Here is an 18347-nt window from a genome sequence, read left to right on the forward strand (position 1 = left end):
GCCCACATGAATTCATTAAGCGACCGTATGGACTGGGACCGGGTATCAAACTGGAGGACCATCCATTCTGCAGCCTTTCCACCTAGAAGTGAGGAAACGAACCTTACTCGACTGTCCTCCGTGGGAAAGGTATGCCCTTGTTCTCTCATGTAACTGTCCACTTGGTGAAGAAAACAGGGCAATGCATCTGCGGAGCCATCAAATGTCACACGCAATCAGGGTTGCTTCCACTGCACCACCGGTCCCACTGGTGGAGGTGCCGGAGGCTGTCCTGGAACCGGCTGCACCAGAGGCTGCTGGCCGGGAGGTTGTTGTCCCGGCTGCCCCAGCGGCGCTTGCCCTGGAGGTTGCTGTGGTACTGGCTGCGCCGGAGGCTGCTGGCCGGGGGGTTGCTGGCCTGGGACCGGTGCGGGCGCAGGTGCCACTTGAGCTCGCTGCAGGTGACCATATTCATGCATCAACACGTCCATTTGGTCCTGCATACGAGCCATACGATCCAAAAGCTCTCAGTTTCGAAACCTTAAGGCATGGATCTCCTCCTCAGCCCCCCCAGTCCGTCGGGCTTGGCTGGCTCGGTAGTTAGCATTCCAGTCGCCCTCCTCTGCATACAAGTCCTCCTCCTCCTCATATTCTGGGACGTCAGGAGCAAAGGTGAGCCACTGCCTGGGTACTACTTCCCGGGGCAGGGCAGGTTCCGGGGAGCCTAAAGACCACGAGGGGAGAGACCAGTCCGATCCCCCGTAAACTTTCGACCGAGCAGCGGCCGCATCCGCCAACAGTTGTTCCGCCCGCCTCTGGTCAGCGAGCGCGCGGTCCGCCTCGAGTTTGGCGACCGCTGCGGCCGTCACAATTGGTTCGGCCGCTTATTCCAAGAGCGTTAGGATCTCCTTGTGTGGGCCCAACAGCGGTTGGACCTGTTGAGCAAGATCCGCAGAGGAAGGACCAGACTCAGAGTTTAGTACCTTCTCGACATCAGCTGCCGTTGCCGTGGTTGGCGGTAAGTCCATGAGGGCCAGGACTGTCCGGGTGACAACGCTCTGTGCTTCCCGGTGGCATAAGGTGGGATCCGGAACAGTTTGCGGAACGTCTCCCTCCTGAGCCCCCGCCATTGGGGAACGGGGCTCGAGCCCCTGGATTGGGGCCGCCGACTCCTGTTGGGCCCGGCGGAGCGTAAGCTCAGCCGATAACCGAGTTAGCAGAGTGAAGTCCTCTTGCGCCAGCCAGGTCTCCTCCAGCAAAGTATCCAGTCCCAAAAGGTCATCGCTGGCACGTAGATCAGCGTCCTGGGTCCTCCAGGGGGTCGTCGCTGCCAGGCGACACCACTGATCAATCACCAGGCCAAGCAGCCAGGTGGCCTCCGCGTCAGTTCGCAGTGTCTCCTCCAAGACGGCATGCAGTAAGTCGGGGTCCTCGGGGAGCTCGTCCTGCGCCCCAAGCCGAGGCTTGCAGCGTTAAGGGGTCTACACTCCTAGAATGTACCACTTACTGAGAAATGGAGCTATCTATTCAGCGAGACCTCACAGCCAGAAGTCAATGATAATTCCTACAAGGACTGTAGGCTTTCTATTAAAGAGTGCCAGAAAATATATGAACAAGGGACTTCCTTTAAATAACATTTATTTCACATAAAATATATATGCATGTGAATATTTACACACTCTCAAAACATGTCATAAAGTACAAACATTGATTCTTTTACATGTTCAGTTATGTTAATATATGCAAACAGTTTCATATAATCATTATAAGCAATTTCTCTATGTAAGGTTTTCTAACCTTAAACCTTTAATGCATTTCTCTCTATGAGATTTTAATCTTGTATCTCTAGATTCATTTAGAATACTACAGTTACAGAATCTTGTAAAAACATGATTAGTGTTATGGGAGAGAAGAGATGATTAGTAAAATGGAAAAAGACCTGTTATAGTTAAGAGCATCTTAATCCCAAGTACCTGAAATATAAAACGTAAGTTGTATTAAACCAAACACAACCTTATACTAATTCCAAACCTCTCCAGCTCTTATGCTTAGCTTAGATTTTTAAAGGTCCTAACTCATGTTTAGGATATTTATATATTTCAGTATGTGTTAACTTATACAATGCTGTGTGCAGAGGATAGGATATTATATCCTATATTTATGTCTATAGGTCTCTGATCATTGTTAAGATCAGGAATGCTTCATATATGCTGATGGTATGCGTATTTCTTAATAGTCAGCAATGCAGAGCTTATGTATAATTTATTATGTGTAAGCTTAAGGCTGTATTAGTGTTTGTATGGAAGACTCAGTTATTCTCTGGCTTTGCCAATTTCAGTGAATATGTCTCCTGGACTAAGAGTCTCCATGAAGAGGCCTGATAGATTTTGTATATGTTTTATGTAAGCATTTTATATGTGCCTTAAGCTTTGTTATAGAGAACAGAGATTCTCCTTTTCCCCCAGGAATATCTCTGGCCTCATATTGAGTATAGAAGCTTCCCCTGTTATGATGGGGGAACCTCTGACTCTTTTTCCCTGTTTCTGGTTCTGGGAACTGGAGGAACCAGTTCTGTAACTTGGGTTTCACAACTTCCATGTTTCTCAAGGAAAGCCAGGTCAGACCATTTAAATCATTAGTCTGCCAGCAGTCATTTCAGATGTCCAGTCTTAGCAGGTCATCTTGAAATGACTTGCTCTCAAGGAGAGTCTTTCCCATCCTTACAGAGAGCTTGTGATATGATATGTCACGCAAGACATGAAATAATAGAATGAGCCATGGCCAGGCAACCAGGTTGTCCTCCAAGAACTCACTCAGTTCTTACATCTCACGCAAGAGATGAGGAAAGCTAATGACCAGACAACAGTGTTGTCCTTCACTAACAATCCTGAGTTTCACATCTTTCAAGATGGAGAGTGCAAGGCCAGACAGAATGAACCTGTCCTCCAGTTGCTCTCTCTTAGTCTCACACAAGAGACAGATATAGGGAGTGAGGTCAGTCAGTGTCAGCCAACTTCCATCAACTCCCTGCTTTCCTAGTTTTACATCGTGGCGGATGTTTTGGGAGAACTGCAGCCAGACAACCAGGTTGCCCTCTACAAGTTCTCTGCTTTCTAGCAGTTTGGTTCAGCTTTTATACTTTCAGAACAGTGATTATCTGAGCTGAGCCAAGAGGCTAAAAGCTTCTATCCTGGGTCTAAATTGGGTCACTTTTGATAGTGACTGGCATTGTCACTCACACCTGGTCTGTGGAGAAAGCTCTACTATGTATTAATGTGGCATTAAGTCACCAGTACAAGGTCACCAGCTGTTGTACTGCTTACAGACCAATTCTGACTTATCGGACAGTGGCATAATTTCTTCCTTTACACTGTATCTCAGAGAAGAGACCAAAAATCCCCAGGCAGAGATGACCTTGTTTATGCTAAGAAGGAAGCCCCGGATAAGCAAATGCTGATACTTTTTAGACTCAACTTATCAGGCTAGCAGCATTAAATGTTTTAACCTTGAAGCCGTGCAGTTTCGTTTATCGTAAAACAGCTTTCAGTCAACATGAACTTTACCCCAGTTTACTGCATCAGTTCTATACAGAGAAGCCTCAAAATGCTTTCTATGTTTATATACTTATAAGATTCATAGAAATGCCATATGTCCAGGCTGTTTATTACTCAGGCCCGTGACAACGAGTGTCCAGGCGAACGCTCCAGGGCTCCAGCCAAGGGCAATAAGTAAGAAGGACTAGTGTCCTAATGTAAGCTCTAGCCCTGCGGCAAAACCATAAACAGATTCCAGCAGATGGCAAGTCCACGAAAGCAGTTTTATTTGGTTAGAATCGACAGGTTTCAGAAGCCATATTGAAAAGGACACTAGTAAGGGGCAAAGGCAAGGTGCAGAGCATATATGGAAAAGCAACAGGAGATAACTGGTAACCTAGACAACCCCCCTCCCAGAGGCAGAAAGGAGCACTTGGCAATTCCCACAGTATGGGAATTTATGAAGACTAAACACAGGGCACAGATTGGCCTTGAACAGAACTGCACAACAGCACCTGGGAGCAGCACAATCGCACTACCGCATACCATCCTCCTGGCTTGCTCCTGACACTGGTGCAAGTGGCACTAACGCCGGTGCTGAGGTCACACTGGCTACTATCCCCTTTCAGCCTCCCCTCATTAGGATTGGGCTGTTAGAAGTGTATCACTCTGCTTAGGATGGCATTGGAACCTTATTGAATCAAATAGCCTAGCATTGTTGATTGACTGTGGCCTTGAACTGATTAATCTATTATTTTTATTTTATGATATGGGGCTGCTCTGACTGACATTTACCTGGTGACTTCTGAAAGTCATCTTTGGTCTGAGGAGATAAGGTGGGATAGAAATGTTTCAGATACGTAGACTAAAATGTTCTGGTTCTGTTCTCTCATTTTTTTAAACATTAATTTAAACTTTAAACACTGATAGGTTCAAAAGCACTGCTGAAGACTATTTCACATTTCAGTGATGTAGTTGAGGTACAGAGTTGTCTTAGTTTCATATTTTGCTCAAGCAAATCATTTTTTTGAAATACAAAAGGTTTGCAAAGCTAGATTTTTTTAGTTGATGAATTGCAGTGAAAATTCATGTTGCATGCCTAATATATTCTATGCAAGTACTTCCTTTTCTTTTTTGGAAGAAACAAAACAAAAGAGGGGGTTGCTTAAAATGCATTCAATGTAATTCTAGTACACCAAGCACCATCTGGGAAGTTACATGCATAGAGTTACTATTATATTTGTGTAGCTTACTACAGTAGGGACATCTTGTGACTTGTATTTCTCTTTTCAGATCCTGGGTGGAATTGAACCAAAACTGTATGAGGGAGAAGTCTGGTATACACCTATTAAAGAAGAGTGGTATTATCAGGTTGAAATACTCAAATTGGAGGTTGCAGGCCAGAACCTTAATTTGGACTGTAGAGAGGTATTTATAATAAGAAAGCATCATTGAAGAGTTTTTTTTTTAAGATTTCTGGTAATTTGCAAGAAAAAAAATTCCATGAATGTGGTTTAAAATGCTGCTCAATAGCACTAGGGTACAATCCTAAGCATAGTTTAAAGAGTCCCAGGTGGATTTACTTCAGAGTATACAAGTTTACAAAAGAGGGTGTCAATTAATTCAGTGGCAACAACAGCCTGTCCTTCCTGAAGTCCTCAGTCACCCACTCTGGGGAACTGGAGGTCTCGATATCTGAATGTCGCCTGAGTCACTTGGATGAATTTTACATTACACTAGTTCAGCTTTATAAAATCCACTACTGGTTTTGCATATTTCCAAACTGTGCTCAGATTTTGTAATGATGAACAGAAGTTAGACAGAATTTCTCCGAGATAACCCAGTAATGTGAAATGAAGTTCTCAGTAGCAAACTTCATAGACAACACTTCAGTACTCTAAAGAAGAAAGGTAGCGTTTGTATTTGACATTATGATCATTATAAGCATAGCTTATAATAATTATTAGTTTGTTGGAGGTTTCTGGTTTCAGGCTCCCCCCACACCCACACACACCACCACCACCACATGTTGATACATCGTGAAAGGAATCCATGCCTTGTTTTATCACAAACCTTTAAATCCCTGCCAGCTTGCCATAATACCTGTTAAGTTAGTGAAAAAAATTAGAACAACTGGATAAAAGTTCCCACATTCCTTATGCACAAGTGCTTCTCTTCTTTCAAGAACCCTGAAGTGGATAGGTTTTCAGTGATGTATCTATATAGAAATTCTAGATCCTTTAGAATCCTTAAAAGAACAGAAGAGCTTCCACAGAAGAAATGTAGCAAGCCTTGGTTAGACAAACTTGGTAGGTGTAATTTAGTACTATGCTGAGAATATACTGTAAGATTTGAAGGCTGTTTGCTAGTTACCAGGCATTCAGTTAGTGGTGTTGGTGGTGGAAAGTGCTGTGAAGTCGCAACCAACTTATGGTGACCCTATAGAGTTTTCAAGGCAAAAGACAATAGAGGGGTTTTTGCCATAGCTTGCCTTTGCATCATGACCCTCTGGACTTCCTGGACTGTCTTCCATCCACATACTGATCAGGGCCAACCCTGCTTAGCTTCTGAGATCTGACAAGATCGGGTTAGCTTGGGCCATCCACGTCAGGGCTCAGTTAGTGGTACTTGTTCAGTAATGTTTGAAGTGGCTATTCCCATATATTCGTACACAGTAATGTTACCAGGCCATTGTATATATTCCTTTTAAATGTGTTGACAATCAAGTAATTTGAGAGGTTTCCCTGGAGATCATAGATTGGGTTTATAGACAAACTAAACTAGGGCCACTTGGGAGTGGGGCTAGGACTGGCCTTACTGTGAAAGAGTTGCTTGGGCTGTGCCGAAGGAATCATGACCTATCAGGCATTAGGATTTCAGAAATGCCATGGTCACTATAAAGAGCTGACATGTCACAGGGCTTCTGCTATGCTGTGCCGTGGCCCCACCAGAAGAAAGAGTAGCGCTGTTGACTCCCCTGTGTGTTGTTTGATACAGCCTCTTAACATTGTTGTTTCTCTTTCTCCATTAGTACAACAAAGAAAAAGCAATTGTAGACAGTGGCACCACCCTCCTCCGACTGCCTGAGAAAGTCTTCAGTGCTGTTGTGGATGCAATTGGACGCACATCCTTGGTAAGCTGCTGTCATTCATAATATTTGTCTGCTGGGCTACTCATTTCTTTGTGGAACAGTTTTTAATGTCTTTTCTCATGTGAGTGAATAGTATCTTAGATAAGGAAGAGCAATTTTTTTAAAAAAATAATTACCATTAAAATGGCATAATTCTGCTTATTCCAACTTATTTAAAAAGCACTAGCATGCTGCCCTTCTTTGATCATGGAGGGCTTTGGCCTAGAAGATAATTGCTTTGTTGGCACCCTTTCAGAAAATAAGTGGTTTTGCAATGCTAGTAATTGTTCTGCCAATAATAAGCATAGTACGTGTTTAGAGTATCAGCTTGTTTTTTGTTTGTTTTAGAGAAGAGGGGGAGGATAGGTAGCTATCTATGAGGTGTGGCCCAAGTCCCAAAGTGTAGATCATATTGGTCAAATATTGGCTCGAATCTGCTGGAGTTCTTACAGGGACCACCAGGGTTATTTAGTCCAACTCCCTGCACAATGCAGGAAATTCACAACTACCTTTTCCATGGACTCAAGGATTCCCACCCATGAAATAGGACTTTCTCACCTCCCCCTTCCTACAACAGCCTGAAATACTCCCTAATACCTCTAGGAACAGTATTTGGGTGCCATTTTGGGCTGTAACAAGAGGAGGAAGTGAGAAAATGGCTCTATATGGGCAGAAATCCTTGGGAAAAGTGCAGTGGCTTTAAGCCACTGTGTTGCTGTTGGGGGTATATCACAGGGTCACCAAGGAAGACCATCCACACATTACCTGCCCCAAATCAACTTATTCAATAAGAAACCACATTATACCCAATAGATAGATAATTTATTTGTGGCCCTTAGCCAGATAAAACAAGATAAAACAGAAAACATGGACTAAAATACTCTTACAAGCAAAAAATTACAGTCCGAGTCTTATAACACTTAAAACACTTATACCAGAAACAACAAGGATCAGGGCATGGATGTCCAGAGACATGCCAAAATATTTTTAATGTGTAATATTAAGCAATTATGTTTTGGCCATGTTTCCAGGAAGTAAGTAGCTTTTCCTCTCTCTTTTGGCCATAGAAGAGACTGGAAGACATACAAGGAACTCAATTTTACCTGCTGCTAGGTGTTTCACGCTATGCAGAAACCTTTTGCACTAAACACCCAGTGCTGTTTCTTCCAGGCTTAATATTCAATTTTCAGCTCTTCAGCCTAAGATTTTGAACTTACAAGTATCTTAACTGGCCCATCTTATATTTATTACAGATATTAGCAATGCCATTGTTTAACCAGAAATAATGAATATATGCTTTCAGGAGATAACGTTCTGGTATAATTAGAAGAACTTATGAATTTGGACCTGTGACTGTTTAAATTAAATACCACTATTCTGCATTTCCCCTAAGTGTTTCTGACAGCCCATCTTATGCTTTTGTAACTTATTTCTGGAGACAGTGGTGTCTTTTTGTGCGCTAAATGCATGTGGTCAAGTTCACTCCAGGGAAAATCACATGTATACTTTCTACATTAGAGATGTGCAGATTATAGCTTGGAGGCTGAATGTGACTCACAGGACCTGTTCATCTGGCCTTCAAGCTGCTCAGCAATTTAGCAGGAGCACCAGCCCACCAGATTGTAGCATCATCTAGCAGAATGGTGGAGTGATGAGTATCTGAGTCTCTGCTCAGTATCTGGGGCTCTGGTTTAGACAGTGGCTCGTCCTTTTCCAGCAGTCTGAGGTGAGCTTTGCTTGTTCACCCAAATTATGCTTTTAGGAGTAGTTGCTGTGTAAAAGGTATGGCTCTGCAATAAAATAATGCTAGCAACAAAGGTGCCCTGATCTGGATAGCCTAGGCTAGCTTGCTCTCATCAGATCTCAGAAGCTAAGCAAGGTCGGCCCTGGTTAGTACCTGGATGGGAGACCACCAAGGAATTCCAGGGTTGCTATGCAGAGGAAGGCAATGGCAAACCACCTCTGAATGACTCTTTTCTCAAAAACTATACTGGGTTGCCATAAGTCAGCTGTGACTTGATGGCCTTTACACACACAGTAACAAAGGTTTTTGTTTTGAACCCCCTCCCACATATAGATCCAAGAATTCTCACCTGGATTTTGGGCTGGTGCACAGCTTGCTTGTTGGGGTATAACAGAAAAACCTTGGACCATGTTTCCAAAGATATCTATCTATCTGAGAGGTGAAAATTCCAGCTCATCATTTAGGATTACTATCCTCCCACAGGTCTGAACCATCCCTCTTGTTTTGTGTTGTATTGTTTTACTGCATAGTGGATGCATTACAGATTTGAAAGCTTTTATATGCACTGCATTTACTTTTGCGTTGTTACTGTTTCTTCCTAAAGTTATGAACGAGGTAAGATGCCCTGTTGAAATCTTGCTAAAGGCCAGCAATTCATTAAATTACTAACTGTTGAATACCTGCTCGCATGTGAGCTTGAATCATACCAGGAACAGTTAGCTGCAGATGTTCATTATGTGGAGAAACGTTTCCATTTCATAGCCAACAATGGGAGACTTCTGAATATCCTAATCTTATGAATTGAGAACATGTGTCCTTCTAGGTGCATAGAATGCCTGTTTAAGGAAAGGAAAAGAATAATCGGATTATGTTTAAAGTTCTTTTGCAATGGATTTTTGCAGAAACTGGGATAGTTTGTATATAACAGTGGCTCCTTTAGAATGGGCAGGGATTGCACCAGCCTGGTTGCCAATCTGTTCTCATGTACCTTCCTTACATGCAAACTGCCACGTCTATGCATATGTGGCGAGCAAGATTTCTATGATGGAAATCTTTGCCATCAAGTGTACAGGAGTCATGTGGAGCACCTTCATATGAGTCCCATCTGGCCAAGAACATGAGCTACCAGACCTACCGTGTTTCCCCGAAAATAAGACACTGTCTTATATTTATTTTTCCTCAAGAAGACACACTATGGCTTATTTTCAGGGGATGTCTTATTCCGAGGGAATCAGAACTGTCCTCCCTCTCGGCTCCCGTTCTCCCCTTACCACCCCCTTCTGGTCCCGCCCCCAGAGACCCAGGCGCGCTGGTTGCCGGGCCTTTGAAGTGGCCGCAGGAGACTGCATCTGCTCAGCTGGGCTCCTCCTGTCTTCCCCTCCCCCAGAGGCCCGGGCGCGCTGGTTGCAGAGCCTTTGAAGCGGCTGCGGGAGACCGCCTCTGCTGAGCTGGGCTCCTCCTGGTCTTTTCCACCCCAGCCCCGGGCGCGCTGGTTGCCGGGCCTTTGAAGCAGCCGCGGGAGACTGCATGTGCTCAGCTGGGCTCCTCCTGGTCTTCTCCACACCAGCCCCGGGGTGCCTTATTTTCGGGGTATGGCTTATATTAAGCAAATGCTTAGAAATGCTGCTACGGCTTATTTTATGGGTATGTCTTATTTTCGGGGAAACGCGGTATTTACTAGCAAGTTGAATACATAGGGGCTGAAATTGACATATAAATTGTCCCTGTTTCTTTTTAGTAGAAAGGCACAGTTCAGTTAGACAGAAGCAGATTACAAAGGGAACTGCTTCTAAACTGGCTACAGATTAGCTGATGCTTTGCCTGGATTGGAAGAGGAAGAAAGAATTGTTACAATTTTCTTTGTCCCTAAAGAGCCTTAACTGACTTTAGGGACAAAGTCAGTTAAGGCTCTTTATGATTTTTATCAGCTGAGTATGCACAGATTGTGAAACTGATTGCAAAGGGTCAAGGTATTATTCATGTAAATCTGATAATCTGTAATTTATGGTGCCCCCTGGTGGGGTTTTCAAGGCAAGAGACGTTCAAAGGTGGTTTGTATTGCCTGCCTCTGGACTTCCTTGGGGTTCTCCCATCCAAATTCTGACCAGGATCGACCCTGCTTAGCTTTAAGATATGACGAGATCAGGCTAACCTGGGTTATCCAGGTCAGGGTAGCTTCCAATTATTTAACTACAGCTAATACATTTTATATATTACAGAATACCAATGACAGAAGGTAGGGCAAATCTCAACTGATTCCATTTTGACATGGAATCTGGGCATCAAGCAGAGACAAGTAAATGCAGAATATGGTGTCAGAAGGTGTAATATATAAACATCAATGTGAAAAGTAGATGGAGGTCTTAAAACCAAATACTTTTATGGTCAATGGAGTAATTTACTACAACTCTGTTTTAAAGTGTTCGACTGCATTCTCCCCCCCCCCTTCTTAACAGTGTTCTGAACAATGAATGTTGCAGCTCTTTAATAGTCAATTACTGCCTCTTTAATAGTGAATTTTCTCTTAAATACACAGCTTTATATTCAGTCTGTTCTAGAGCTTGGCCAGAATCTGAACTGTTACCGGTTTGGTATCTCTTCATCTACCAATGCTCTGGTCCTTGGTGCTACAGTGATGGAAGGTTTCTATGTCATCTTTGACAGAGCTCACAAGAGAGTGGGGTTTGCATTAAGCCCATGTGCTGGTAAGACACCTCTTTTACAAAGGAAACACCCATACCTTAATATATCACCTTGCCCTAATCTTTTCAATCAGACTTGCAAATGTGCAAATGAATAATAACTTTTGTAACACTTGCTATCAGGGGTGTAGACTTTCCAGTTTTCCGGGGCTGGGGCTGGGGCTGGGCCAGAGGTTTTGCTATAACATCATTGGGAGGAGCCAGTGACATCACAGGGACGGGCCTCTGTTGCCACTATCTATAGAGGCAGTGCCATGGGAGATTTAGGGAGGGGCTCCCCAGAAATTTAGGGGGGTCTTCAGTAAACGATCTTCACACAGCTGAAATTTAACTTTTAATTAACAATGCAAACTGTTTATTTACATTTTTTAAAATTACAGTAAAATCAAATATTATCCTAATCTCCTATTAACCCTTCTGCTGCTCTCACAAGCATCCTCTCCTGCCAGATCCCGCCTATCCTTCCCAATTTCCCTTCACCTCCCCACCCCAATAGTTGTCAGGTGTTGGTATGATTAGTGGTAAACCTATACAGATTGCATCCTCGAGATACAACCAACTCATTAAGATGTAACAATTCAAAATACCCTGTACTTAAATGACACGGAATGTTTTTGTTCTCATTGATGTTCTTAGAATGAACTCATTAGCTATAACACTGAGATCAGTTTCCTGAGAGATCTGTTTATGTCCATGAAGAAGAGCCATGTGATTGAACCTTGCCTGTCTCATGCTTGACCATAGAAAGGTTTTTATTCTATGAAGGCATGAGAATCACCTTTCTGAGGTACAGGAGGGAACAAGTGTGGTAAGGGCTATTTTGATAAGTTTAGCTAACTCTGGTAGTAGCCACTGCAGACCTTTTCCTTGTTCTCCGCTGAATAGATCCATCACATTACAAAGAGCTAAAAGTTTGACTTTCATCTCCCTTGTAATATCCAAAAACATATCCTAATGAAGCTGTAGTCGGGCAGCATCCAAGTCAGTTTTGTAAAAGTTTAGAATGTAAAAGTTTAGAATGTATCATCCTCTCCTATGGCAAACTTTTCAATTTTGCTCATGTGTTGGAACACATCTGAGGAAAAGCGATTGTGTAAACTGCTGTAGATATTATCAATGACTTCATAAAAGATTTTCTTGTAGAAATCCTTAGGAGATTGAAACTGCTGAGGATCACACCCAGCATCAACACATCGTGCAGGCTTTCTGTACCTATGATCAGTAGGACTCTCTAAATCTAAGTCTTGCACTGTCATGACTATCTGTGACCAGAACTGTTCAAAGTTGTTCTGCAGTTGCTTGGTACTCTCCTTTGCAGAAGCAAGTAGAAGCTCTGCTTGATGGAACTGTAGATTACTTTTTTGAAGAGCTGTGTTTAATGTGTCCAAATGACCAAACACAAGCAGCATGAAGTAAGTAGCAAATCTCAACAAGCTTTGAGCATATGCATCTGCTTTTGCCCCAAGATCTCCTCTCTCCTCAGAAGATTCCATGGTGGCCATAATTAGACAAGGAATAGAGAATAAACTGCTACTATTATATTGCCCTTGTACAAATCTATGGTGAGACCACACCTAGAATACTGTGTACAGTTTTCGTCACCACACCTTAAAAAAGGATATTGCAGAGTTGTAGAAGGTGCAGAAAAGAGCAACCAAAATGATCAGGGGACTAGAGCAACTGCCCGATGAGGAGTGGTTAAAACACTTAGGGCTGTTTAGCTTGGAAAGAAAATGGTTAAGGGGAGACATGATAGAGGTCTATAAAATCATGCATGGTATGGAGGAGGAGGAGCTTTTCTCCTTCTTAATACTAGAATGGGGTTATCTGCTGAAGCTGAAGGGTGAGAGATTCAAAACAGATAAAAGGAAGTATTTCTTCACACAACATATAGTTAAATTGTGGAACTCCCTTCCTCAGGATGTGGTGATGGCTGCCAATTTGGAAAGCTTTAAGAGGGGAGTGGACATGTTCATGGAGGATAGAGCTATCCATGGCTTCTAGTCAAATTGAATACTAATCATGATGCATACCTATTCTCTCCAATACCAGAGAAGCATGCCTCTTATATTAGGTGCTGTGGAACACAGGCAGGATACTACGGCAGTTGTCTTGTTTGTGGACTTCCTAGAGGCACCTGGTTGGCCACTATGTGAACAGACTGCTTTAATCTCTCTCACTAGTGTACGTAGAACATTGTGAGCCATGATCTCAAGTATTTCATTCACAATGGTAGGTGAAATCCATTTGTAGTTTGTACAATTCAACCGTGATTTCAGCTGTGGAACATCTGTAGCACGTAGCAGCAAGAGATGTTTCAGGTTTGACTCTTCCTTGTCATGGCTGCATATTGCAATGCCCTGACCTGCAAGGTACCTTATTGATGCTAAAATGGTCAGCAATGCTTTTCTAGCATCCTGCATTTGCTTCTGCTGGCCTTCTGAAAACTTGCTCTGTACATTTACTCCTGCTTTAACAGAGGCTATAGCTTGGACAGCTGCATGGTACAAGTTAGAATTCTGATGGTGACTTCTTCCAGTTTGAGAAGCCATTTTGAACAAAAGTTTCATGTGCATCCTTGTCTCTTGATGTGTTTGGAAGAGGAACATTCATGTCATTTGCTGCTAAGTGACAGATGTCACAATATGCTTTTTCCATTGCCACATCATAAGAGAGGCATTTATAGGTTCCTTTTCAAGTATCTTGGTATTGTTGGCCTGGCTTTTGCTTCACATTAGAAGCTCTCTTCTCTGAAGAGGGAAGTGTCACAATCCAGCATTGGTTGTAGGTCGTTAAAAATACGAGGTACTGGTTTCAGTTGTGAGCTGTATATGACCACTAGAAACGTTCTATGGTCATTTTCTTTGGGTTTGTCTTGTAGCAAGCTGTGCCTGGGTATCATCCTGGCCTTTCCAATCATCTTTTTTACCATATCAGCAGGATATTGTAGTTGCAAAAATGCTTGCTGTAGCTCCTTCAAGTGAGTATCTCTGTCTGAAAGGTTGGAGCAGATGTGACTATAGTGTAGGGCTTGGCTATAGACAATGGACTGTTTGATATGGTTGGAGTGGTACCTGGAGGCATGTAGATATGTTTGCTGATCTTTCAGTTTGCAGTATAATGTGGTGCTTGTGGGACCCTCGTGTATCCATACTATGGTGTCCAAGAAGTTTATACTGTGGAGCCATGCAGGTGCCCATGGCTGTGCCACTGCTTTGAAGGTTTAACTCCTCACCAAACCTGAAATAGTTGTGGGTGAGAACAAACCTGCAGAGTTCATTGGCAAGATCCTTTGTTTGGGCCATGGGAACAGGTCTTTAAAGGCACTGTATAAATTCTTAATAAACACACAAATACATACTAGCAAACAGGAACAAAACACCAAACATTAATGGAAATTGTAATATGATACAAAAGGAAGGTAGGACAGGACTGTGCTTCAGCTGCCATTGTAACGGAGTCCCTCATGTGGGCACTGGTTGCCCAGGGGGGGCTCGGCCTTCCCAACCACGTTCGGGGGAGCTCGAGCCCCTCAGCCCCCCCCCATTGTTTACTCCTATGCTTGCTATGTTTATTTACTGCTTTTGTCCTTGGAATATACTTGCAAAGTAGGCCAAGCAAAGAGGCGAATAGCTCAAGGCCATCTAGTAATAAATGAGTTGGGCTGGGATGCAAAGACTCACACAGTTCCATGTTCCCATGTGATCTTTCCGCTTCTGTTTCTTGAATAGTAGTCTCCCATTCCAGACGTTTTTGAAATTGGAAACACTTTCAAAATCAGTTTACATAGGTGCAGTGGCATGCAACTAAAAGAACGCAGACAAAAAAACCCACTGGGCAGCCTGCCTCATATAGTTCTTTAGATCACGATGGAATTTTGAACCTGGATCTCTGTCTTATATCTAAGTCTAGCACATACTTGTGGTAAGACATAATAACACATTATCTTACATGCAGATAATTACAATGTGTTCTACAAAGTAATGTTAATTTTTGGTATACTGCATAAGAGGCCATTTTGCTGCCAAATGTCTTGGAGTGTCTTGAAAGTTTCTTGGAGATCCAAACAGGAACAAAGATTCTTAAACAAGAAGATGCCTTTTGCTAATGGAAAGACAAAGTATATGTTGAAATAACTTAGTAATAATCCTACCCAGATTTTTATTAAGAAAAGGGAAATTGTCGGATGTGTGCCATTTGGTAATCTCAACAGATGTTTAGAGGAAGGCTGCAGCATGGAATCAGTAGGGGAACATAGGTGTTTTCCATATGGGAACAGACTTGTGTAGTTTCCCTGTTGCTGTTGTGGCTGCTAACACAGTACAGCAGCGATAGGGCTTCCACATTACAAGGTTCCCTGGCTTCTTCTTTTTTTTAATCCTCAGTTACATAATATTATATCCCTGTACCACTGTACCAATATATGTATCAGGTTCTCTGAATTACCAAGTTTTTCTACAGTAAGTCTCTGGCTCCTTTCCTTGTGGAGATATGCCTTTTTTCTTGCTCCTCTCAATGAAAGGAGATAGAGACTTAAAAAAACCCAACAACAGCAAGCTGAGATTTCAAAGAACCGGCTACACACATTGTGTGTGTAAATTGCCGTCAAGTCATAACTGACTTACGGCAACCCATATAGCAAAATTACCTTATTCAATCTCCCAATTTTTAAAAAGCCCTGTGACAGGTAGAGGAGATGGCCTATCGTAAGGGTAATCACTGCTGTCTGGGATGGACTGGGGAAATCTGAACTTTCCTACCTATGCAGCCACCATCCAGACTTTGCTGTGATCTTTCTCAAAACATTGGAGCAAAGCAGATTTGGAAAAGATTGGGGGAAAGCTGGGGAAACCCCATGAGGTGCATGAATGCACCACGATGCTGTAAGGAAGCAGGAAAAAACACCACTTCCCAACAGCATTGAACTCAGGGCAAAAATAACCAATGTGAAAACACCATAGTTTCCTTTACTGGCATTGGACTTCTGGGACCTCACTTTGGTTGTTGTGCTGCGATCACGGAGGAAATAAATACCTGAAAGTTATCCTTGTGAAAAGGGGCCCTAGAGAGATAACTGGGAGAAAAGTGGCATGTTACAAATTGATAGAGACTGTGAAGGAATTGTGATGAGCTAGACAGCAGCAATACGTGTGTTGATATTTCCCATTTGTCTTACCTAGTAACACAGGAAAGGACTGCTAACTGCAAAGTCATGTGTGAATAGGGGTTTTGCTTAAAGCAACATCATACTGAGCAGGCACATCTCCAGTTAAGCATATTATCTGATAGGCTTAAATTTCCCATTATATTTCAGTTAAATTATTTGGCACAGGGTGAATAGGAAATGATTCAATGTTACACTGAGTTGTTCAGGAGAAAGAAAGGAAATGGCAGCCTTTAAATAATTCATTTTTCAGGAAATAGAAAAGCAAACTGTCTGCTTCCCTTTATTTTAGGATGGAGTGTGTCATTTCATGCAGGAGTAGCTTAACTGAACAAGTAACAGACTAAAATGAGAAAACCTGATTAAAGTATAGCTTGGCTTTATCTCTATAGTTGGCTGGTTTTATTATCTTAAATTTAACATAGAAAGGGATCTGTTAAAACTAAATATTTACAATCATATAATGGTTGGAATTTGTTGTTATTTTTTAAAATTTCCCTTTTAAACATTCCTTTCCTTTCTTTTTGTTTTGCTATCTTTTAGAAGTTGGTGGTATCCCAGCATCTGAGATTGACGGCCCTTTCTCAACTGAAGATGTAGCAAGCAACTGTGTGTCTACAGTATCTCTCCATGAACCATTATTGTGGATAGTGTCATATGCGCTTATGAGTTTCTGTGGACTAGTCCTCCTTCTTCTAATCATCTTGCTGCTGCTTCCACCTCGTTTTCGACATCGTTACACTGAAAATGACATAGTAAATGATGAATCATCCTTAGTACAACATCGATGGAAATGAGGGATTTGATCGAAGTGCAGGGAGTTCTTGTTGTTCTGCTTAGTGGAATTACGTGTGGCTATCTCGACCAAAGCTGGGAGTCCAGGTTCCACTCTTTAACAATTTCAATATCATATTCCACTACAAGATGTCCTCCAACTCTGCTGCATCATAATTTTAAGCTTTATTTTGTAACCAGAGTTTAGAACCAAATGCATATAACAACAGCAAATGCTATTTTGCTGTTTCAGGAAAGACAACCATTTAGCTGGGCCTTTATGCTCTTAGAACTTTTTTTAAAATGCAAAATGTTATATCATGGTTCCAACAAAAATAATGTATTATTGACTTTTGTTTTTCTCCTTAGTCACATTTAAAGAAAGTCATTGTTGTTTTGGAGCATATTTAAATCAGGAGATTAGTTCTCTTTATAGAGAGAAAAGGAGATAAGTTCTCTATATAGAGCAGTGGTTCCCAAACTTTTCAGGCCACCACCCCCTTGGTTCCACAAACTCAACCTCAGCGCCCCCTACAGTTGAAAGGCCCACCTCTAGCACCCCCCCCACTGCCCCCTTGCCTCTTAGTGCCCCCCTAGGTAATCCCACTGCCCCCCAGGGGGTGGTACTGCCCACTTTAGGAACCACTGATATAGAGGAAGGTTACATGTCAGACTAAAAAGATGCTTTTTCTTCTTTTAGATGGAGGGCAGTAACAGTTACTTTCAAAGGCTCCAGACTCAGAAGAGGTGAAGTAGGGAAAATACTGAAACCCAACCCTATTGTGCAGCCTTAACATAAAACAAAACTACCTCTTAATTTACAAGGATGCTATTCACAAATATGATCAGGAAGAAGAGTTCTTGAAATAGAAAAGATAATTTCCCTCCAAAACAAGGCACAAGCTCGCCTCCTTTCAGCAGTCCCTTTTTTTTCTAATAACATTTTAAAAATATTTGACTTTGCCACTCATATTAGCTTCCTGTTTCTGAATTCATGCATAAGCTATGTTTGTGGGCTTCCTAGAGGCACCTAGTTGGCCACTGTGTGAACTCACTGCTGGACTTGATGGACCTTGGTCTGATCCAGCATGGCCGTTCTTATGTTCTTATCTTCAGTGTTAGGATAGATTCACTGAGCCTTTGTATGTGCATCCTGCAAAGCAGATGAGTTATAAGGGCAAGTTTCTCTCTTTACACCTTTTGGATATCTCTAATGACTAGATATTGAACTGAAAACAATACCGTTTCTTCAATGGAAAGGTGGCCCATTTGCCCATGATTGGAAAAGGCAAAGGGTTTTTCTTGAATGAACAGTAATTAG

The 18347-nt window shown here is 42.5% G+C and overlaps 1 protein-coding gene across 1 annotated transcript in view; it reads left to right on the plus strand.

The window, feature by feature from the left end:
- BACE2 (beta-secretase 2) overlaps nt 1-17261 on the plus strand; it is a 42647-nt gene extending 25386 nt beyond the window's left edge. The window contains exons 5-9 of the mRNA XM_056858434.1: nt 4806-4940; nt 6544-6645; nt 8720-8869; nt 10923-11091; nt 16796-17261. Coding sequence (XP_056714412.1) covers nt 4806-4940; nt 6544-6645; nt 8720-8869; nt 10923-11091; nt 16796-17049 — 810 coding nt within the window. The 3' untranslated portion in view covers nt 17050-17261. The remainder of the gene's footprint in view (nt 1-4805; nt 4941-6543; nt 6646-8719; nt 8870-10922; nt 11092-16795) is intronic.
- Nucleotides 17262-18347: the final 1086 nt, after the last annotated feature.

This window comes from Euleptes europaea, chromosome 12, assembly GCF_029931775.1.
Source record: "Euleptes europaea isolate rEulEur1 chromosome 12, rEulEur1.hap1, whole genome shotgun sequence".
Taxonomy (NCBI): domain Eukaryota; kingdom Metazoa; phylum Chordata; class Lepidosauria; order Squamata; family Sphaerodactylidae; genus Euleptes; species Euleptes europaea.